The 23,029-nt window shown below is 46.7% G+C and overlaps 2 protein-coding genes across 3 annotated transcripts; both read right to left on the bottom strand.

Moving 5' to 3' along the window:
- Positions 1 to 8,595: 8,595 nt before the first annotated feature.
- On the bottom strand, positions 8,596 to 12,764 carry Ccl16 (C-C motif chemokine ligand 16). 2 transcript variants are annotated; one of them, XM_076870818.1, is made up of 4 exons: positions 12,572 to 12,764; positions 9,878 to 9,998; positions 9,297 to 9,484; positions 8,596 to 8,847 (listed from the first exon to the last, which is right to left on the bottom strand). In XM_076870818.1, exons 1-3 carry the CDS (start codon positions 12,639 to 12,641, stop codon positions 9,337 to 9,339), a joined length of 339 nt encoding a protein of 112 aa, XP_076726933.1. In that variant the 5' UTR covers positions 12,642 to 12,764; the 3' UTR covers positions 8,596 to 8,847; positions 9,297 to 9,336. The 2 variants fall into 2 exon arrangements, with proteins under 2 accessions (XP_076726933.1, XP_076726932.1); XM_076870817.1 differs by having other exon boundaries at positions 8,596 to 9,484.
- Positions 12,765 to 15,660: 2,896 nt separating this feature from the next.
- On the bottom strand, positions 15,661 to 18,504 carry Ccl14 (C-C motif chemokine ligand 14). Its single transcript, XM_076870819.1, has 3 exons — positions 18,366 to 18,504; positions 16,317 to 16,431; positions 15,661 to 15,879 (listed from the first exon to the last, which is right to left on the bottom strand). Exons 1-3 carry the CDS (start codon positions 18,436 to 18,438, stop codon positions 15,792 to 15,794), a joined length of 276 nt encoding a protein of 91 aa, XP_076726934.1. The 5' UTR covers positions 18,439 to 18,504; the 3' UTR covers positions 15,661 to 15,791.
- Positions 18,505 to 23,029: the final 4,525 nt, after the last annotated feature.

The raw sequence follows: 23,029 nt of genomic DNA, 5'->3' as shown, positions 1-23,029 counted from the left end.
TCTGTCTCAAGAAAAATTTAAAAAGGATTGGTGGGGGCGGGTGGATGTAGCACAGTGGTAAAGTATCCCTAGGTTCAATCCCCAGTCCAAGATATAAAATAAAATAAAATGAAAGTTTTGTCTGATGATGCCATTATCTGGTTCATCTTAGAGTTGACACGCACTGGTTGTTCATTTCCTGAAACTGGATCACACTGATCAAAATTATTGGAATAATTTTGGATTGTACCTTGGACTTGTGAATATTAAGTATGCAGAGACTCCAGATTCTGTCATATTAAAGATTTTTTTCTGTTTTTATTTCAGCAGGCTATTAACTTAGAGACAAACTGCAAAGTTTCATGCCTATAGTGGATGACAACTCAGAGTTTAGTTCAGTTCTTTAAGTTTTGGCTGTAAGCTGTTTCAGTTTTACCAGTCTGTAGGGTTCAGGAGTCAACTAGAAACCTAACTCATTGGTCTGAAGATACCAGTCTTCCCACTAGAGTGTTAGTCAATCCTGGGGTATCCCTCACAACAACTGAATTTCCCTCCAACCCAAAGCTACAAAAAAGTAGGAAGTCACTCCATGCCTGTTGCTTACTCCAATTTTCAATGCCCTTCTAAAATCTGCCTGCTTTTGTAAGTCTTTCAAATTCTCAGTTGTATCTTTAAAATTTTGTCCAGTGTTTGTAGCTTTTACTTGCAGAATGACCAGTCTGTTAGGTAGAAGCAGAATCTGGGGATTTGGGATGACCAGTATAATAAGAACTTTAATAAGATTCTTATTAAAAATTGCTTTTCTTGGACTGGTGTTGTAACTCAGTGATAGATTGCTTGACTAGCATGTGTGAGGCACTGGGTTCTATCCTCAGCACCACATAAAAGTGAATAAATAAATTCAAAAGTTACCAAAAAATGCAACCTGTTAAAAAAATTGCTTTTCTTAATGGTGGCTCATGCCTGTAATCCCAGCTACTTGGGAGGCTGGGGCAGAGGATTTCAAGTTTGAGGACAGCCTGAGCAATTTGTCAAGATTCTATCTCAAAAAAATAAAAGAGGGCTTGGATGTTGCTTAGTAGTAGAGTCCCCCGCTCCCCCACACAGAGAGTTTCTTATCAAACAGTACAAAATTATATTTTGCATTCCTGCATTCCTTATCATCACTGTTACTCTGTTTCATTCATCTTTATAGAACCTGTCTTTGCTGTGTGTTTATGAATGGTGTCTTCTCCTCAACTAAGGTAAGCTCTATGAGTAGGGTCTTTATCTATTCTTGTAGTCTTAGTGTGGACTGAATACTTCAGCTCTCTGCAAGGGGAGAAAGCAAGGAGAGGTGGAATGATGTGGGCCTCAGCAGGAAGCACCTCAGCAGCTGAATTTACGGGTAAGTTGGTCTTTACATTAAACACCATAGTTTCCTAGCTCTTTAAAGAACAGAGACAAGTTATGTGGCTCTAAACCACTGGGTGGCGCTGCCTACCAAATTTCCTAAAATCAAGTCAGCCTAGAATTGCTTTTCAGCAACTCTAAATCTAAATCCTTACCATTTAAATCTAAATCTAAATCTAAATCCTTACCATTCTCCAGAACACAGCTTAAAATGCTAAATGCCATCTCTGTCCTGACCCCTGATTGGCAGCCAAAAGGCTCTATGAAAATGACTTCTATTCTTCCTGCCCAGGTCTTTGTGTGAATTTCATGAATAGATGTTTGGGGAAGTCCAACAGATGCAAAAGGCCCTGGGTAGGAAGGGTTCTAGTTGCAAGTGGCTTCTGCCAAGCAGCCTTTTCCAGCTGGATCCAACTGGCTTAAGCCATGCATTGGATGTAATAGACTTCTCTCCTTTGCATCTAGGATGGTGCTGGTTACATCTTGTCCTTAGGAGAACTGGAAACTGGTCACTTAAATCATCTGTGTTCTGTGGTCCAGATGAGAAACCCCATGCATACAGTCCAGAGAGAAGGACTCCTGTTTTGGTCAGAAGGCAAGGGAGGAGAGGACGGGAGGTTCTGGTGTGTGCTCATGGTGGAAGCAAGCATGTTCCTGAAAAACCAGCCTCTATCTCAGAGCAAAGCCTGTCCAACGAAGGGAAATAACCTTTGTCCTTGAAAAGACCCACAGAGCACTCCTAGGCACATTCCCACCCTGCTAAGTGGTTTATCTACAAATAACAGGAGAGATCTGCTGCACCAGGTGTCCCTGACTCTGTCAGGCTAGGTGGAGACCCATAGTAACCCGCTAGCAGCCACCAATCAGCATGAGATAGGGAAATACCTGGGATGCCAGATGACCCTCCCAGTAGTTTATGGTGGTTGATAACATGTTGGGAAACCATGTAGTTCAGCACACCCCTCTTGGCTCAAACCAATAAGTTCAAACGAATCCCCCTCTTGTAGTAACCAATCACCCCTACCCAACTTGTTCCCGCCAGTGAATGTGCTGATCATGTTTTAGAGTTGTTATTTGATTTTCCCGCGGTGTGTGATGATTTGCTAAGGGATGCTATGATGTATGTGAAGTCCCTGCCCTCTCCAAAGAATGTATAAAACTGCTGCAAACCCTGGGCTCGGGGCCTCTCAGCGTCACCAGTTGCTGTGTGTGCGCACGGAGGACCGAGCTAGCTCGCAATAAACACCTCTTTGCTGCTTACATTGATCTTGGGTCTCTGGTGGTCTTTTGGGGGTCCCGAATTTGAGCATAACCTTCCCAAATGATGTCTTGGTTCTGCTGCTCACCATGTGATTCTGTTTCCAGCTTCTCCTTCACGTTGTAATGGACCACGTGGAATTGAGAACTGTCGTCCTATCTTGTCTTTCTTTTACTAGAGAGAACTGGGCTCAAGCAGCCTTTGTAGGGGAAGGGAGCAGCTCTGCTGTGAGCTGGGCCTGGTAGAGGCACTTAGCCTATCCTGATGTGTGTAGATCTACCAATTACCTACAGTCATGAGGATCTCAGTCTCTGTTTCATAGCAAAGAAAACGAATGCTCAGAGTGGTTGGATACTTTGCATAGCAACATGCTCCACATTCTCACATCTTTAAAAATTCTCCCTTGAGTCCACACCTGCCTCCGGTTCCCTCCACAAAATCTTCTTAGAGTTGCTCCTAGTGCTGCTCCGACTTCCACAAACCCCATTCCCTCTCCCACCCATTTTGGTTGGGCTTTAGGTCTGCCCCTGAAACTTCTGATCAAAGTCACGGATGGCCTCCATGGATCAAATCCAATGGCCCCCTCTCTATTCTCCCTTATCCCCTGGTAGCACCCACTGCGTTTGGCTATTCCCTGTTTCTTGCACCATTTCTTCTTTGGGCTCCGGGCTTACCACACTCTGCTGCCTTCCTTGCTATCTCACTGGCCACTTGTCCATTCCAGTTTTGACTATTCCTGCTCTGCTCTACCACTAGATGTCTGGATGCTCCTGGGGGAGCCTCTTACCCACTCCCTCTTGCTGAATCGGGATGGTCCCATGGCTTTATATCTCCAGCCTGAACTTTTCCTGGCACTGCAGACTCAGACAGCCAACATCCCACTCCGCGTGGCCACATGGAGCGTTAACAGGCATCTCAAGTTAACACGAGCAGACAGAACTCCTGGTACCTCCTGTCCCCATGAGACTTCCCCTTTCTGTAAATGGCACCAACAGCCATCCAGTTGCTCCAGCCCAAGCCTTTCTCAATATGTTCCCAGTGGATCCCTCAAACATTTCCCAGATCTACTCACTTTCTTCTGCCTCCATCCCTCCCACCCTGGTCCAAACCATCATCACTGTAGTGTGGACTGCTGCAGTGGCCTATTAACTGGGCTCCTTGCCCTCAGCGATCCATCTCTGTATGGCAGCCAATACTTCTTTAAACATGTAAATCAGAGGATTTCACTTGACTGCTGAAACAATCCCAGTGGCTTTTCACCTTTCATGAAATAAATTGCTCCCTCCTTGCTTTGATGTACAAAGCTCTGAGTGGCCCGATTTTGCCTTCTTTTTAAAAAGTTTTAGTTGTATGGGCATAGCACCTTTGTTTATTTGTTTATTTATTTTTTGGGGTACCGGGGATTGAACTCTGGGGCACTGAACCACTGAGACACATCTCTAGCCCTATTTTGTATTTTATATAGAGACAGGGTCTCACTGCGTTGCTTAGTTGCTGAGGCTGGCTTTGAACTTGCGATCCTCCTGCCTCAGCCTCCTGAGCTGCTGGAATTAGAGCTGTGCACCACTGTGTTGTAGCTATATATTTATTTTTATGTAGTGCTGAGTATTGAACCCAGAGTCTCACATGTGCTAGCTGCAAGTGCTCTGCCACTGAGCTACAGTCCTGGCCCCTTTGCCTTCTTTTATACCCAGCCTGCTCTCCTCCTCCTCTATGCTCCAGCTGCCCCATCCAGGTGCCAAGCGAGTTCCTGCCTCAGGGCCTTTGAACAGGTTGTGCCTTCTACCTGGAAAGTTCTTTCTTCCTGTATGCTCTCATGGCTGATGCATTTAAGGCATTCAGCTCTCAGGTTAGATGTCATCTCCCCACTGAGTTCTTTGTCACCACCCAATCTAATGCAGCCATTCTGGATTTTGAGAGCAGTTTGATTTTTTTTTTCATTTTTCCAATTCTAGAATCCAAAGTTTTCTTATGATTTCTGTGTATCCCCAAGGACTTACTTCACATTCTCAATCTCTAATCGCTTGTTCTGGGGATACTGGTCATGTGTCACATGTACCTTACACTGGATTTGGATTTATCTCCCTCTTCAATTTCCCCAAAACCACTCCAAATGATTGATGGGACTTTTTATATATATATATATATATATATATATATATATATATATTTTTTTTTTTTTTAATTTATTTTTTTCATCTTCCATACATTTGATTCAAATGAGTTATGCATTTCCATTTTTACCCCAAATACAGATTGCAGGATCACATCGGTTACACATTCACAATGTTTACATAATACCATATTAGTGACTGTTGTATTCTGCTGCCTTTCCTATCCCCTACTATCCCCCCTCCCCTCCCCTCTCATCTTCCCTCTCTACCGACTTTTGAGAGCTCCGGGGAGGAGGGTGCCCCTGCTGTTCATTGCAGTCTCCAGCCTCTTCCTCGATTCCTTGCTTTCTTTGCCCTTGGGCTCTCAGAGGCAAAACTCCCTCTTTTTGGTTCACTCAGAGCAACTTCGTCTCTTCCTCTGAAGTATCCACCTCAGTCTGTAACCAGGTTCTGGGGGCGTTTCCTACTTCAAAGGGGATTGGCTACCAGTGCATTTTCTTGACCAAAGTTTCTTTCATCCATGGGTAAGATTCTTTAATTTTCTTCCAGTAGTAGGGACTGAACCCAGGGCCTTGCACATTGCTAGACAAGCTCTCTACCTCTGAGCTATATCCCCAGCCCTTGTTTTAGTGTTTTAGAGAACAACAGCGTTTTATCTTTTCTTGTAATACTTGTTCAAGACCCTGTGCTGCGGGCTGGGGATGATTACAGCAACCCTTTAAGATATCAGTTCTATTTTGCAGAAGAGAAAACTTGGCTCAGAGAGATAAGAGCCCTGCTAATACATACTGGGCTCTGGAGAGACTCAAAGAAACTTTCTGCATTTTTGCCCATTGCTTCTTTAAAGCCTTCTTGTCAGGAGTTAAAGGACATTTTCCCGGAAGCCAAGCTCTCCAGGTAGCCCAGGCCAGGGGAGAGAAGTCTCAGGCCTGGAGCTACTGCTTCCTCAGTCAGGTGACCCCAGTCTTTCCCACGCTCCAGGAGTCTCAGGCTTATGTGGATTTGAGTTTTGTTTTGTTTTATTTTTAAAAAATATGGCCCCCAAGTTCTAGTGCCAGATATGCCAGAGACTCATACTGTGACATTGGGCACTTTCATGTCCTTCTCTAGTGTCTAGTTCCTTTATCTTTCACAATGAGGAGAATCTCTCTCTACCCCATCTACTGTACTTCATATCTCTTCCCTGACCCATACCCTGTGGTCCTAAGGGAACGCCAGATACAGGAAAAAAAGGGCCCCTCTGTGAAGCACTTATTGTGTGCTAAGTACTCCTCACATCACCTGCCAATCCTCTCCACATCAATAGGTAGCTACTACCATCCATCTGTTCCACAGAGTGAGGAGATGGAGGCTTAGAGGGAGTCCGTGGTGACCATCTGGTCATCTGATCCAAATCCTCATGGTGTGGAGAGGAACATGCTCTTGTGTTACCCAGAGTTGCTTTTTTACTTTCTTCTCTTTCTGTCCCAGCTGGTTCCCCCATTTCTGTTTGGGCCTCATTCACCTGGAATTACCCCTTTCTCCCATACTAGACTGAAAAAAAAATCCACGAATAAAGCTCTTACTTTCTACTCCCTCTCATCTGGCCACCTCTGTTCCACAGGACTGGCAGCTCCTTCCATAAGCTGGTTGAAGTAGGTGTATATGGGTGAGGTCTTCACTTTAGGATGGCAAGAGCTGGAAATCCCTGTGTGCCAGAATGAGGAGGTGTGTGTGTGTTAAAGTTAGGTATCCACCTTCCTTCCTTGCCCCCCTCCCCGCCCCCCTCCCCCACACTTTTGGTACCAAGGATTGAACTCAGAGGCATTCAACCACTGAGCCACATCCCCAGCCCTATTTTGTATTTTATTTAGAGACAGGTCTCACTGAGTTGCTTAGTGCCTTGAAGCTGCTGAGGCTGGCTTTGAACTCACAATCCTCAGCCTCCCAAGCTCCGGGGATTACAGGCATACACATCTGTGCCCGCTTTAGAATAGCCCTTTTAAAAAAACAATTAAATGTGCCCATGAATCACCCTTCTGGTTCTGAACCACCAGCAGTTTTTGGCAAGATATATGTTATGTGCTGGGTGGGGATTTGCTTTTGTATATATAAATACTCAGATTTTTATACTGACAGCTCAACCTTGAACTTCTCTGATGAACAGGATAATAAAAAAAAAAGATAATGACATTTAATTCCCAACCTGACGGAATCAGGGCCCTGTGCTTCCTGTTTTCAGCCCATTCCTGTCCTTTAAGACTTTGAGTCCCAGTTCCCTGACTTTGACCCTGGTGCTGGCTAAGGACTTTGAAACTTCCTCTTGCCTTGGGTGTGTCCTCTGTTGTCATCCGGCCTCCTGTGTCAATTAGGCCCTTGTCACTCCCCCCACTCCCAACTCATGTCTACCCCGGCCTCTGCAAGCGAAGTTACAGGCCTGACTACGTTGTGTGGGTTAGTGATTCTTTCAACCTCAGACTGTGAGCTCTTGAAGGGGGGCATTGATCACGTTGAGCTGTAGCACTTGAGCTCTGATGGCAAGGAGTGCAGAGAGAATTCCTGGAACACTGAGCAGGAGCTCACAGTCCAGGGAAGGACAAAAATAGGTAGCACTCACCTCCTGTGGAGAACAAATGGTAGCCAGCATGTGGGGTAGATCCCTCACGTGCCTCTGAGCTCCTTCTTAAGATAGTGGTGATTGATGGGTCACTGTTCACATTCAGGTTGTTTTTGATGCAAGGAACAGAAACCAAGCTCTGCTAACTCTGGCTAGCAGAAAGAAAAGCGGGGATACCACAGGTCCTCTGATGGGTGGTGAGACAAACAAAAAGTAGGGTACACGAACCACAGGAATATTGCTCAGCCTTAAAAAGAATGAGGTCCTGACATATTACAGCATGGATGAGCCTAGAAGACAGTGCGTTCAGGGAAGTAAGTCAGTCACTAAAGGACGAACACTGTACGATCCCACTTAAATGAACAACCTAGAGTAGTCAGCTTCATAGTGACAGGAAAATAGAACCATGGTGGGGGAGGGGAGAATGGGGAGTTGACAGGCAAACGGTACAGAATTTCCAGTCTGGGATAATGAGAAGGTTCTGGAGGTGGCAGGGGTGGTGACTGAACCACAGTGTGAGTACACTGTACACTTAAAATGATTAAAGGGATTCATTTTATATTAATGTATTTTTTTTAATGCACCCATGAACACACATCCCAGAACTGATCTAAACCAGTGAAGGTTACTCCAGGGGTGCTAAGGGCCACTGTGGCCCTTCAACAATTTTTTTTTAAAAGGAGGAAAAATAGGGTGCTGAGTACTGAAAGACTAGCCAAACCCCTCATCTTGGAGAAGGGCAGGAAGCAGAGCAGCGTCAGAAACTTCAAGGCAGAAGTTCATAGGGTCTCTTCCTTTGGGACGCTGCCAGAACTTCACCTCTGCTGCAGATGCAAGTAGTCTATTTCTCAGGTTCAAATTTCCAGTCTCTCTGAGAAAGAGTCAGGTGCCATGGGGCAGAGGCAGGCTCATGTACTACCAACATGGCCACTGGGGGCAGTAAAGAGTCAGTTCGCCAGAATCCAATTCATGAGCCAGTTTTCACCAGTTTGTTTCTAGTAGTCATCTAACTTTAATTGCCAGATTTTGTTTTGTCCACTCAACAGCATTTTTTTGTTTGTTTGTTTTTGAAAATGTTGGATTCTGTTGAATTCAGCTCCCTGCTTTTGAGCTGGAGAGAGAGGAGTAGAGAGCAGGGGATATCTACTCTATGTTCCTATCCTTAGTGCTACCTAACTCTCTAGTTCCCAACCTTGTCAAAATTATTAAGGCAATGTAGAAAAGCCCCTGGCTGGGGCCGGGGAGGGGGCGGGATGACAACTGAGTTTCTTTTATGCTCTCAGGGAAAAGAAAATTAAGAACCAATTTGGCAATTAAGGACACTTTATTTATTTGCAAGCTTAAGATCTGGATTGAGGGTTTACCCCCAGCCTAACCTAATATCCTTTCTCTGCCTTGCATACTTTAGTATGGAAGCTACAGGAGCACGCCTCTTCTGTTGAGTCTGGTATCCTTTGCATGGCACTTTGAGGAAGATGAAAGGTCGGGGTGAGGATGCAGCAATGTCTCTGTTACAGGTTAAAAAGTGATTAACATGGATATTTCCACCCTGGGCTCCCTGATCCCCACCACCAAATTATGTTTTGAAAAAAAAAAAAAGAATGGGAGAAAAAAATAGATCCAGGAAAGGGATAAGATAAACAGGAAAAATCAAGAATTCTATGGGGTTAATGGGCCAAGATTCAGAGACTAGAGATGGTTTGGTTGGTTGGAAATTGGAATATTTAGAACACCTGGTATATTAGTGTAAGGTGAGAAATGGGATGCAGAGCATGAGAAGAAGGTGAAAGAGTTTTTTTGTTTTTTTTTCTGAATTGAGAATGTATCTTTCCCTGCCCTTAACTTTGACATTTCCTCCCAAGGTTGAGACAACATTCAAAATACTTTTATTTTGATCATTGACCTGTGTCTTTATGATTGTGCTACCTCAGACCATAGGGCTCCTTCCTCCACAGACCTGGGCTTGCATGGAGGCCTTATCATCATGGGGAGCCAAACTAGGGTTGGCCTTTTTCTGTTCTGATGATTTTAACTGAGGCCGAGTTCTTGGGAGGCAGCAAAGGTATTTGGGGATCCTTGATGTAGTCTTGGACCCAACTGTCGTTGGGGTTGGCACAGACTTCTCGGTTCTTCTTGGTGACAAAGCTGTGGAGGCAGAGTTAGATGTCATGGGCTGTGGAGCAAGAAAGGGGGACCAGTCCGCATGCCCCCTCCAACTCTCACGGCTCATGTCCCCTTTAGTCTCCCTTCAGCTCCCCTATCTGGGTCCCCTCAGACCTCTCTCGTCCCCATCCTCCCCTCTCTTAGTCCCTTCCCCATTCAACCTAGACGTTCAGGCTCAGGTTTCACAATGGCTGCCATTGACTGAAAACACAGGTATAAGTGGCAAGATCAGGAATTAAACCCTGGTCCCTGAGATTCAAAGCCCAAACCCTTGGCCACTCCCTACTCCACTGCATGGAGACCTCTTGGTCTTCTGCAGCCCATTCCTGCCCCAGGGTTTCCCTCCCATTTCCACAGACGCAGGCAAGTGCTCACATGATTGCTGGCAGGTGACAGGTGAGGGCCTCTCTGTATCCTTTCACCAGTTTCTGTGGCAGTGTTTTCTCATAGTATGTCACGCAGCAGGAGGCTTGAATGTTCACCCCGGCAGGGTGTCCTGAAGGGATCACATTGCAAGATGAGCCGGTGAGATCAAGAGGGAGACCAAGGCTGCTTACCTCCATCTCCCATGGATGGCATGCCACTCCTCTGATGGCAAAGCCACCTGTTTGCAGCTTGATGGGTGATAGGGAAAGAGGAAAAAAAAAAAAAATGAAACCCTCCAAGGACACACACGGGAAGCCTTCAGCCTCTGAGCTGAGTGTCATCTAAATACAAATGGCGCAGAGACTCATCTTTGCTAATGAAACTGGCTCACTCTTGTTTACTTGTGGTTCAATTTGGCAAATATGTATTGAGCTCATGTCTTTATGGGGGGGGGGTAAAAGGACAAGGCCACCACAAGCCAGGGCAAAAAGAAAGTGAAACACTAAACACTACCATAGAATGTGGTCCAGGGCGGAACAGACTTCGGGACAAGGTGCTGTGGAAACAGAATGAGGGGGACTGAGCCCAATCTTGGTGGTTGAGGAAGTCCTAAAGCAGGAGGTGGGTGCCTGGATTGGTTTTCAAAAGATGAGTAGGATCTAGACAGGCAAAGGGTTTGCAGGATGTGGAAGAAAGAAAGAGGCCTGAGGTTGTGGGGAGCTCACTCAGTGGATCTAGCCATCGATGAGCAGTTTGGGGTCTCTGGAGGGAGAGGAGGGGGAGGAGGAAGGATGAGGAGGAGATGAAAGGGAGGGAGACGGATGGGACACACACTGACCAAACCATGGTGAAATCTGGGCTCCAACCTGGAGGCATTAGAGCTGCTGGGGTAGGGAAGAGGGTGAAAGAGGAGCCATGGCCAAGAGGAAAAAGTGTAGGATTCAGGCCTCAGAGTCAGCTGGGGTCAGAACCTTGAATAAATGATTTGAATCATGAGCAATTCTCTCTCTCTCTCTCTCTCTCTCTCTCTCTCTCTCTCAGGCCTCAGAGTCAGCTGGGGTCAGAACCTTGAATAAATGATTTGAATCATGAGCAATTCTCTCTCTCTCTCTCTCTCTCTCTCTCTTTTTGCAATATTAGGGATTGAACCCAAGGATGCTCTATTACTGAGCTCTTTTTAAAATTTTATTTTGAGACAGGGTCTCACTAAGTTGCTGAGGCTGGTTTAGAACTTGTGATCCTCTTAGCCTCCTGAATTGCTGGGATTACAGGTGGGGACCATCGTATCTCAGCTATGTGTAGTTTTCTTAATCGCTCTAGGTTTCAGTTTCCTCATCCATTAAATGGGGATAAAAGGTACTTAAAAAGATCACCGTGAGAATAGTTGAGAAGATGTCTGACCCAGCCCGGCCACAGAGAGCTCAGTTGGTGCTCCTTAGAATACCATTGAGAACAAATGGTAGTAATGGCCATTCTTCTTGCTTGGAAACAGCCGTTTTCCTTCTCTCTGAGGTTTGCGGGATGTTGGACTTGAGAGGTCAGTGCTCTCTTGAGCTCCCCTGACTACTTGCCAGTTGGAGATACGACCCAGGAAGTCAGGCCAGAGACACTCCCATCCCCCAAACCCGCAGAGTGCCAGTAAGTCCTTCTGTGTAGTCTGACCCTGTGTTTCCCACAAAGTGACAAACTTTGGGATATCTCAAGAGCGCCCTCTGGCTGATCCATGTTTCAAGAGGGCTCTTTTCTTGGAGATCTGAACCCACTGCCTTGGCCTGACTGACCTTCCCAGAGGACATGGTTGTCCCTTCCCACCCACCAGACACACACGGTTCCTCCGTAAGTGACTCTGTGTACAGTTCTTTTATAAGCGATGTTCCTGTCCCTGGTTCTCAAAATAGAGTTTGCAAAGACCAAGGTCAGTCACCCTGAGAGTCTGTGGACAGATTGCATGATGCGCTTGCCCTTTGCTCCTCTGTGTGTGGATGCAGGCCCAGCCAGGCCAGACCACAAACTTTGGGAGAAAAGATGGGCTGGGGCCACCCAAGGTGTCTACCTAGAAGGGCTGAGTGTCTTTGTGCATTTTTTTTTTTTTTGTCACTAGTCCTCGTAAATAATGGCAGAGGCAGGGGATAGGGAGTGGGCAAATAGGTCCCAGTTCCCCCTCTCTTGAGACCCCAAACCTTTCAACGCTCCTCTCTTTGGTCTTTGGTGGGATAGGAGTGAGAAAGGGGGGCACAGATCTCCAAATAGCATACTTGGCCATCCCATGGAGACTCATTTTGTTTATCTGGTGGTCCTAGTAATCCACGGCAGCCGCTGCAAGGAAGGGGGGTGTCCAGCTCAGACCCCCCACTCCTGGGCTTGGTCCCAAGTGATGGCTACGTTCCTCACCCTCATTTCACTTGCCACACTTATTTACTGCACTGCGTTCTCCTCTACTCCTTACTCTCCTCTCCCTGAGACTCCTGTAGACTCCTCAGGAAACCGAAACTCAGTTTCCTAGACCTGCCCATCCCCAGAAGGTTCTAGATCATGCCCAACTCTACTGACACAGGGGAGGAATTGAGCCGTAGCTGGGGCGAAGGCTGGGAGCGGCCCTGGGGCTGATGTGGTCAGAGAGCTGACAGTACTGTTGGTATCCCCTCTCTGCCGGCCACCTGTTCCCCTTTCTCATCCCTGCCTTACGGGGACCAAAGGACTCACTTGGCTGGAAGTAAGAGGCCGATGCGGTGGCGAGGATGAGGAGAAGGAGGGCAGCCACAGAGGCCTTCATCTCTCAGCAGGGCAGTACAGCTCCAGGGGACTGCTGAGTGGAGGGGTCCACCTTGCTGCTGGTCGGTGCTCCCACTGCTCAGCCTTCTGGACTCTGACCACTTCAGGAGGGGGCGGAGGAGGAGAAACAGCTGCCTGTGTTTGGGCAGTGGAGGATGGGCGGGAGCTGCTGAGTTAGCAGGATTTGAATTCACGTGAGGGGATGATCGGAGGACTGTGTGGCCAGAGGCCGCTGCCCGCCACTTTGCATGCCCCATTCTACATAATCCTCTCTCTCTCTTTTTTTTTTATTGGTTGTTCAAAACATTACAAAGCTCTTGACATCTCATATTTCATACATTAGATTCAAGTGGATTATGAACTCCTATTTTTACCCCAAATACAGATTGCAGAATCACATCGGTTACACATCCACATTTTTACATAATGCCGTATTAGTAACTGTTGTATTCTGCTACCTTTCCTATCCTCTACTATCCTCCCTCCCCTCCCCTCCCCTCCCATCTTCTCTCTCTACCCCATCTACTGTAATTCATTTCCCTCCTTGTTTATTTTCCCCTTCCCCTCACAACCTCTTATATGTAATTTTGTATAACATTGAGGGTCTCCCTCCATTTCCATGCAATTTCCCTTTTCTCTCCCTTTCCCTCCCACCTCATGTCTCTGTTTAATGTTAATCTTTTCTTCCTGCTCTCTCTCCCTGCTCTGTTCTTAGTTGCTCTCCTTATATCAAAGAAGACATTTGGCATTTGTTTTTTAGGGATTGGCTAGCTTCACTTAGCATAATCTGCTCTAATGCCATCCATTTCCCTGCAAATTCCATGATTTTGTCATTTTTCAGTGCTGCGCAATACTCCATGGTGTATAAATGCCACATTTTTTTTTTATCCATTCATCTATTGAGGGGCATCTGGATTGCCCATCCTCTCAATAGTGAAGAAGTGATCACTATTCCAAAGCCGCTGGCACTTAGAGATGGGAGGTCGCAAGGGTTGGAGGTGAATAGGCCAGCAGTACCCAGAACCAGATCTCTGCTTTCACAGTGTTACCTACCACCATCTCTGGGTTGAGAAGGAGGCGGGGTAGAGCAGTCCCAGTTTGCCTCTGGTGACTGGTCTTTGGGAGGGTGAGCAGGGCCCCCATCCCCAGTCTGAGGACACCTGATTGAGCTCAGACTCTTTCTTGTCGCAGGTTATGCTACTAATACTCTGATAAAACAGCCTGATGCCTGGGTCCCCATTTGTTGTTGAGATACTTGGTTTGTCTGTGTTTTTATTTATCTCTTTGGACCTTAGACTCTGAAGTGTTTTTATATTTCTAGTTCATTTCTTATTTATATGCGGTGCTGAGATTTGAACCCAGTGCCTCACACATGCTAGGCAAGCACTCTGCCACTGAGCCACGACCCCAGCCCTCCGGACTGGTTTTTAGGTGCAGCAGCAGTCTGGGTTTTCCAAATACAGATTCACCGAACCCTGCCACCGTGGCCAATTGTGACCAGCAGAGGCATTCCTACGCCGTGAACCTGACAGGCAGTTTCCGTGGTCCTGAGTTCACTGGGAACTGCACCCCACCCCCATCAATCCTCGGCTCTGGCTGAATTGGTCCCACAGAGTCTTCTCTCTTTCCATTGCCTCAAGACCTGGTCCCAGGTTATGGCAGCACTCTGTAAAGAGAAGATGCAGAGGATTTCACTGCTAATGGACTGCAAGCTTCAGAGGCCCGAGGGAAGAGTCAGGAGTTGAAGGCAGCAGGAGGCAGGGCCCCATAGGCAATGTGCAGCTCCTGGAGGGAGGGGGCCTGATGTGGCTTCCAAATAGGAGACACATCTATTGCAATGAGTCTTGGTGGGTCACAGGCAGTCAGTGGTGGTAAAACTGTGACATTTTCCTAAGAGAGGGAAGGAGGTCCGTGAGGTGCTCCCTTGACCTCTGTTCATTGGAAGGGGGGGGGTCTGAGGAAGCCTGGGTGTGCCTTTAGCCCACTGGCCCCTGCTGGTTGCTGCTTTGGCCCACACACTCTTGTCTGTGAAAGGCTGCCGGCCAGGGCAGGGTGATCATGGTCCCTACACCAGGCATGCTCTTCCTCCAAGTACACAAATTTCTTCCTTAACCCTGAAGATAAATTTAGGAGCCTATTCTTGGGGCATAGATCTCTTTAAAAAAAAAAAAAAAAAAAAGAGTGAGAGAGAGTGAGAAAGAGGGAGAGAGAGAGAGAATTTTTTAATATTTATTTTTTAGTATTTGGCGGACACAACATCTTTGTATGTGGTGCTGAGGATCAAACCCAGGCCGCACGCATGCCAGGCGAGCGCGCTACCGCTTGAGCCACATCCCCAGCCCCGGGGCATAGATCTCTTGATTCCTGTCTCATTTTGTCCTTCCTTCCTTCCATCCATCCATCCATGATGCACCACCCATTCATTTGATGAGCACCTGACATGGGCCAGGCTTTCTGCTTGGCCTTGGGGGGATACAAAACGGAGTAAAGCAAACAGTATAAACTGGTATATGTAAGTGAAGGGGGAGGAACTGTATAAATGTGAATGACTCATTTCTATCCCAGTCAGCAGCAAAGAAAAACCTTGGGAGCGGTGCACATGCGTGTACACACACACACACACACACACACACAGACTTTGGAGTCTGACTACTAAGGAGAGGGCTTCATGAAGATCGGGTAGTGAGTCTTAGCTTCTGTACTTGTTGTGAAGCTTAAATGAGATGGTGCCAACAGGCTGCTTAGCAGGGTGACTCGACTGTGGTAAGCACTGACAACATGGTGCGCGTTACCCCTGGCACACAGGAGGTGTGTGAGGAGGTGGCTTCACCCTGTGTTTCTCTCTGGCTTTCTGCTCAGCTTCCCACTACCCCACTCACAGTCTGGACCTGTTTTCTGGACTCTGGCAAAACTTGTGCACAGTGAGACTTGATGCTGAGGTGCCACACCCGGCTCAGCTCACTGGTGTCACCAGTCTCCTGCCAATGGACAGATTCAGTAGGAATGAACGAGGGCAGGGAAAGGCATGAGGGGTCTTTAATTCAAGGCAGGGCAGCTCCCAGGGGTGGCGGGGGAAGGTTGGGGTGGAGGGGCCTTGGCCTCTTCTTTTCTCTTGGCTGAGCTGAGCCCTTCTCCAGCGCTTCTGGATCACTTAGCTCTCCTCCAGGTCCTTGATGTAGTCCTGGACCCACTCATCCTTAGGGTTGGCACAGATGGGGTGCCCCTTTTTGGTGATGAAGCTGTGGAACAATAGGGAGAAGGATTACAAACCAAGGGGTCCAGTGGCCAAGGGGAAAACCCATCCTCCCTCCCTCCCAAGTCCCTTCTGGCCTATCCCATCTCTCCTTCCTTTGTTAGCAGCAACTAGGGGCCTGGTTCTCTTCAGAGACATGCTCTTCAGCCCCTGGGGCTCCAGCACGTGTAGTTTCTGTGTCCCCCTCTCCCTCCCCCCCAGTGATCTTGTGCCTCCTCCTTTCTCCCCATCAAGGGGCCAGCATTCAGGTGACTCTCTCAGAAGGTTTCAGTCATTGAGTCCCGGTGTGCCCTCTGGCTGCCTCTCCCTGTGTGGATGCACCTGGGAGGCATTGTAGGAGTCCTGTTCCACGTCCTCTCCAGCCCCTCTCCCCAGACCCTGCTAGCTCCCACTCCCCCAGTGTGGTGTGTCGTTGCCACCTACACAATTCCAGACTTGGGACACTCGCTGCTGGTCTCATAATAATCTCTAATCCGATGACGCGGGAATTTGTGGGAAACATAGGTGAAGCAGCACTCTGAGGGGTTGTAAGGTCCTCCTGAGGAGAAAGCAAAGGGCATGCTGAGGCGAAGGGCCATGCCCCTTGGATGCATTGCTGCTACTCCTGCAAGGAGGGAGGAGACAGCCCCGCAGAACTTGGAGCGAGGGCTTTGGAGAAACTCGTCTCTTCTCCCTCTCCTTAGCATTCTTCAGCCCCTTTCCTCCACCCCACATGGGAAGGTCAGCTGATGACGTCCAACTCCAGGCTTGGAAAGCAGTGAACCCCACCTTCTCATTGAGCACACTAGGAAGGTGGGGTTCACTGACTAGGAACTGACTCATAGGGAAGGCTAGTGCCTGGCCCAAGATCATGTGACCTGAGCTCCTTACTCAGAAAAGATGCTCCAACTAGGAGTACTTGGAAAAAATGCCAACAGAGCTCAAGAGACATGTCATTTGGCATGCGGCTCCACCCAGTTCCTTGTCCTGTCCCCATTAAGCCCATGGACGGCAGAGAAGGAAGAAGGTCCACACCAAACTCTTGAGGACAATGGTCATGGAGTCAGAACACCCCAATTCTAACCCATCTTCACCTTTTCTATGGGCGGTGACCATTTTATTTTCCCTCTCTGTTTCCCCCACTGTAATTGGACTGTGTCGGTGGATTTTACACTGAGCTTTCTGGGGCTACATTGGGGGAACTGCTGAATTAGAGAGCAGTGTCTTAGGGATATCATTTAACCCTTTTTCCTGCATTATACACTGGCTTTCGTGGAAGATTTTGCTTGAAGAAAAAGTTTCGTGGTCTAAAAGTTCTAAAAATCACTGGATTAGTTGACTCTTCAGCTATATTCTGACTGTGAAATTTCACAGCTCTTATAAGAGATGCAAGGGAGGGACAGTGAGGTTACCCCAAACTTGAATTCCAGGGGTAGCGGGAAGGGCCCTGCACGAACAATCTCATACTGTGGTTATGGAGTCAAAAAATCAGGTGTGTGCATGTGATGTGCCCAAGCTGGACAGAAACATGAGTGGGCACTGCAGTGGCATCAGAGGTCACTGGATGTTGGGGCAGATGCTTGGGTGGAAAGAGAAAGGCATGGTCCTGCACCCAGCCCTATGCCAGGCAGCATCCTCACTATCCAAGGAATGGACTAAGGGATCCCTGGACCCTAACGCCCACTCAGGGCTCTGACTCTACCACCTTTGTTCTCTGAGCGACAAATGACTTTTTCAAAGAAATCAAACTGTCCAGATTTGCCTCCATTAATTTTCAACTAATTTTATTTCAACAACCTTCTACATTCCCCTCCAGTTTCTGAAAACAGAAACAAGGTGGAGTCAGGACACCCCAATTCTAACTCATCTTCACCTTTTCTTTGGACGGTGACCATTTTATTTTCCCGCATGGTAAGTGAGGACTTTGGACTGGGTCAGTGGATTTTACACTGAGCTTTCTGTTCTGGGGGCTTCTGTGGCTATATTGGGGTAAGGGAAGGGCAAGGAATGGTTTTGGCTTTCCGATAAGGCCGCTCATCCTAAGAATTAAATTGCAAAAGGGTGGCCCGGACAGGAGCCCCCACTGTTGTGGCTCTTCTAGTCCATACCCAAGCAATACTGCACTCACAGGGCATGGGTGACACCAGAAATCGGCTGGGCGCAAATCTCAGGGTGAGGAGGGTGCTGATAGACAAAATGGCCTTGAAGGGTTCCAAACCCTGCTCCTCAACCTCCCTGGGATAATAACCCCCCACACCCGCCAAAGCATAGGCTGCTTTTATGCTTATTGGCAAAGAAAGGAATTGAGGGAGTGGGGAGGAAGGCTGGCCTCCCTCTTGGCCTTGAGGGGAAGGGTCCTGGAGTGACAAGTGACAAGGAAGACACCAGTTTAAGAAGATGGCAGACCCCCTACACCCCACTTCTCCAGCCACCTTACTCTGCTTATTTTCCTACAGGGACTAGGTTGGAAGGAAGACAAGGTGTTGCACTCACGTGAGGAGGATGCGACCTTGGCCTCTAGGACAACAGAGAGAAGGAGGAGGAGGAGGAGGGAGACGGTGGCCATGGAGAATTTCTTCAGGAGGAGAGCTGGCCTGCTGGGGGCTTCCGAGGCTCCTGGGGTGAGGGAGTGTTGAGAAATGATCACTGAGGCAAATATATATATATATATATTTTTTTTTTCAAATAAGGGAACTGAGATTTTTGAAAGGAATCAGGAAGCAGCAGATGACTCAGCGATTTCACATCCTGAGGATTTGTTGAGGGTGGTGTGCAGGATGCATGGAGAGCCAAGATTTCAGGCAGGAAATTGCCTCCCATCCTCAGCGGGAATAACTCCTCTGATGTAAGCCCTTGCCCTGATGTGGGTCACGAGAGAGGGGCTGGGGCACTGTCTCAGCCTCAGCCAAAACTCTCAAGGCTGGGATGTGTCCTGTGCCCAATTCCAGTTTCAGGTCTCCTAACAAGGGCAGGTGGGGCGTGATGATTCTGGATCTGGAGACCAGAGGACATTTGGGGTAGTGAGTTGAGGTCTGCAGTCTCCCTTCATTGATCAGAGCCAGGACTCCCTCACCTAAGTTCTGAAGCAGTTCCCAGCCTCATCCCCATCCCCCTCTCCACTCGAGGGAGGATGTGTAAAGAAGAGCTATGATGCTGAGTAGACAACTCATTTATGGAATGATGGCTGCACACCACAGCCACTGTCCCAAATGCATTATGAATTCAGTCTTTTATAACATTTGAGGAAACTGAAGCTCAGAAGCCAAGCACAAGCTTTGACACTTGATAAGTAGAGCTGGCGTTCAAACTCAGTCTGGCTTTCAAGTCTGTGTGCTCTAAAGAAATATGGTCGCCCTGAACTCTCCCAAAATGTCCAGGCTGGCTTGGGTTCTCTATAAGAGCTTTAGTTTTAGCTCCTTCTGAGCTCGGGGAAGGGATCCCTTTGGTGCCTCCTCCTGCTTTCTGACTTTTGCTCCAGAGAAGCTTGGTGGACAACTTGGAGGATGCTCACTGCAGGGACAGCTAGCAGGTTTTACGGATCAGTGGTGAGCGGGAGCCCTGTACTGGAAACTATTCTGAGGCCGTGTCCAGGTCCTCAGGAGGAGGTCCTGTGACTGGTGTGTGGTCTCTGTGCAGCTTGTCCTCCGTGTACCTGCCATCCTTAGGTCAGTCTAAGCTGGCCATTGACCAAATGGAAACCAGGGATAAGACGGGGCCAGTGACTTCTCATGTTTGCCCAGTGACTTGGATCCCACTCTGCAGACTCAGTCTACTGGCCCTCACCATGCTCTTCTTGGGGGGCATCTTGTCCATTCTGCTTGCTGTTGTGGTTACGTAGCTGTTTCATCTCTTTACACCTGGAATCATCAGGGCAGGGAACATCCATTGTTCATCTTTGTCCATTCATATAAGAGATGATTTATAAATGCATGTTTTAAAGGAAAATGAATAAATGAATCAAACCAGGTTATTCATGTGTATGGTATAGGAAATGGCTGACTTCTCAAGGTTAGGTGTGGAGACAGTCATTAATTTTCTTTATTTGTTACCATTTGTAACTGCACTGTTTAATTCCTCAAATAAAATGTCAACAGTTGTCATTAGGAACAATCTCAGGAAACAGGTTGTTTCTGGGGAGCATATGAGTTGGGAAGAGAAAGTGTTCACTCTTGTTTTCATGAAGGTCTAGTCCACCTGCCCAGGAAATCCCTTCATTTTTCCAGCAGTTATGGAGTTCTGACCTGCATCATTCTGGATATGCTAACTGCTCTACTAAACAAAATGAAGGCTTATTTTTTTTCACAAGTCACGGTCTCATGAGGTCAGCAGGGGGGCAAAGACCTGTGTGTTGGGGAGAGCTGTTTCCTGTGCTCCTTCGGGAACCAGGGCTTTTTCTATCTTGTGATGCCACCATTTGCAGCCTAAGACCTCTGAGCTTATGACCAAAAGGGAGAGACCGAGGAGGATTGAGAGATTTTCATGAACCAGTTCTGGAAATGATATAAAATTACTGTCACCCACAGTCTATAGCCAATATCAAACCACCTCACTCCCACCTGATGATAAATGGGTTGAAAATACACAACATTATGACCAGGAGGAAAAGGAATATAGTTGGTGACCACATCACTTTTTTTAAAAAAAATATTTATTTTTTAGTTATAGGTGGACACAATATCTCTATTTTATTTTTATGTGTGGTGCTGAGGATTGAACCCAGTGCCTCACGCATGCCAGGCGAGCGCTCTACCTCTGAGCCACAACCCCAACCCCTACATCACTTTTTTAAAACGTAATTTTATGCCATTCTTTGGCCTTTTCCTATTCCTACTGAATCAAATTTCAAAGGGTGGAACCAGCTCTGTGTGTGTGTGTGTGTGTGTGTGTATATGCGCGCGCGTGAGTGCATGAGTGTGTGTGTGGGTGTGTGTGGTGCTGGGGATTGAACCCATGGCCTTGTGCATATGAGGGCAATCTGTTTTTTAATATGATTCTTATGCCTGGTAAGGTTTCAGAAGCCCTTATGTGTGTAACAGATTTCTAGCTGCATTATATTGTTTTCTTTCTTTGTTTAAAAAAATTATTTATATATAACAGTAGAGTGCATTACAATTCTTATTACATATATAGAGCTCAATTTTTCATATCTCTGGTTGTATATATAGTATACTCACACATGTGCTTTGGGTAATAATGATCATCACATTATATTGTTTTCTTTAGCCCTTAGATAATGTAATTTAGGCCTGGGGAGTCCCAGACTGTTTGCCTCCAAGTCTAAATAGCCTAATCTTTTCAGTCCAGTGTTGTATAATAATTTTGGGGATTTAGTGATGAATTAGATGTAATTTTTATACCCAAGTATTATATCATATTTTCATTTTCAGTCTCCTCTATGGATTGAAGTATTTTTAAAGTACAGCAATTTAATGTGTTTTCTTCTCATCGTTTTCCTAATGTGTAGCACAATGCATAACATAAAATAGCCACTCAACAATAATTTGTTTGAGTGACATAAATATCTATTTTAGAATTCCTGAGAAAAGGGTGTTGGCAGAAGAAACACCACATTGTGTGGAATGACTTGGCTAGTTCCCACTTCAGGGCAGCTGGGAGCAGGGTTTGCACAATTCTCTAAACCAAGAAGGAATCTGCCGAGGGAGTCTTCCAGAGGGGATCATGGGCCAAGCAAGAATTGTGCAGCTCCCCAGGTCACAAAAAGCCCCGCCCCCACCCCTCAGTGTATCCCCCAGATGTTAATCTGACCACCTCAGTGAAAGCCTGGCAAATGCTCCTTCCTCCTCATCCATCAGAACCAGAGCTCCTATAATCAGAATTTGCATTTATAGCCAGAGAACTAGGGACTTCTACTTATGATGAGAATAGCATCATGGGGAGAAAACCAAGGCATTTCTGAAGACCCTGCATGGTCCACCAGTTAGCCCACCTACCTGCTATCCACACCTCTTTAAGTGCTGTCTCTAAGCAAGGTCCTAGGACACCTGCAGAAGAATCACCCAGGACACTAGTTTTAATTGAATGCACTTGTGCTTTATCCCTTATCTCCAATCACTTCCCGCCAATCCCTCCCCATCTGCACCAAAAGTCAACCGTCTGAGGTCAGTAAAGAATTCTTGGAAATTAAATATAGAAAGAACATAACTAAAGACAAAAGAAAATTTCTATCACACAGGCTAAAGAGAAAAGTTAAGACTCATAAGGGATAGATACACAAAATCCAATACCCACCAGTTGTTCTAGAAGCCTACGATAGCATGAATGGAGAGAAGAAAATAAGGAACCCACAGGGAAAAAGTTGAGTTAAAATAAGGCTCAAGCCTTCAGAGTAAAAGGCTAATTGAGGGAATAGCAGGGATGATGAATAAAGGACACATTTAGATACATTTTGGTAAGATGTCTGAATTTCAAAGACAAAAGGACATTTCCTAAAAGTTCTAAGGGTGTATTTTTATTCATTTAATAAGAAATCAGCTGGCTTTGGAATTTTGGCGTTACATGCTATAGGAGAAGATGATTGAGCACTGTCTACAGAGAGAAAATGATCTTGAAAGAGGACTTTCATAGTCAGATGAGCTATCAAAATGTTTTGACCCTCAAAATCCCAGAAAGTTTATTGTTTGTATCATTTGGAGTTCCTTGTTGCAAAGCAGTTGAATATGACTCTGGTTGATTGAAGCAAAAGAGAAATTTATCACTAAGATTTTGAGTAGTACCCAGAAATATCAAGAAAGCTTGAAAAATGGGTAGATGTTAGAGTCTGTAAACAAGTCTGGATGGCGCCTGGCAAAATGCCAGAGGGAGTGGTTTGTGAAGTAACTCCAGGGAGCCATTAAGTGTGGAGATTCCTTATTGGTTGACTGCAATATCTAGTTTATGCTAATTAAGATAAGCTGTGTGGAATGTATAAATATCGCTCCGGTCCTACAATAAACGGCTCCTACTCCTGCTGTATCAACGTACACAAGTTGTTCATGGCCCCCCACCCCCGGTTATTTTGCTGCAGCCGGACTGTGGCAGGTAGACACCTAAAAAGAGCCACTTGATTGCCACAGCCAAAATGATGCACCAGGAGCCAGTAGTGTGGATACTGCCACCTCTGCTGGGCACTGAAGCTAGCGGTGCTGACCTCCAGAACT

This window comes from Callospermophilus lateralis, chromosome 11, assembly GCF_048772815.1.
Source record: "Callospermophilus lateralis isolate mCalLat2 chromosome 11, mCalLat2.hap1, whole genome shotgun sequence".
NCBI classification, from domain to species: domain Eukaryota; kingdom Metazoa; phylum Chordata; class Mammalia; order Rodentia; family Sciuridae; genus Callospermophilus; species Callospermophilus lateralis.
The sequence above is the reverse complement of the archived record's forward strand: the minus strand, read 5'-3'. Positions and strand labels throughout refer to the sequence as shown.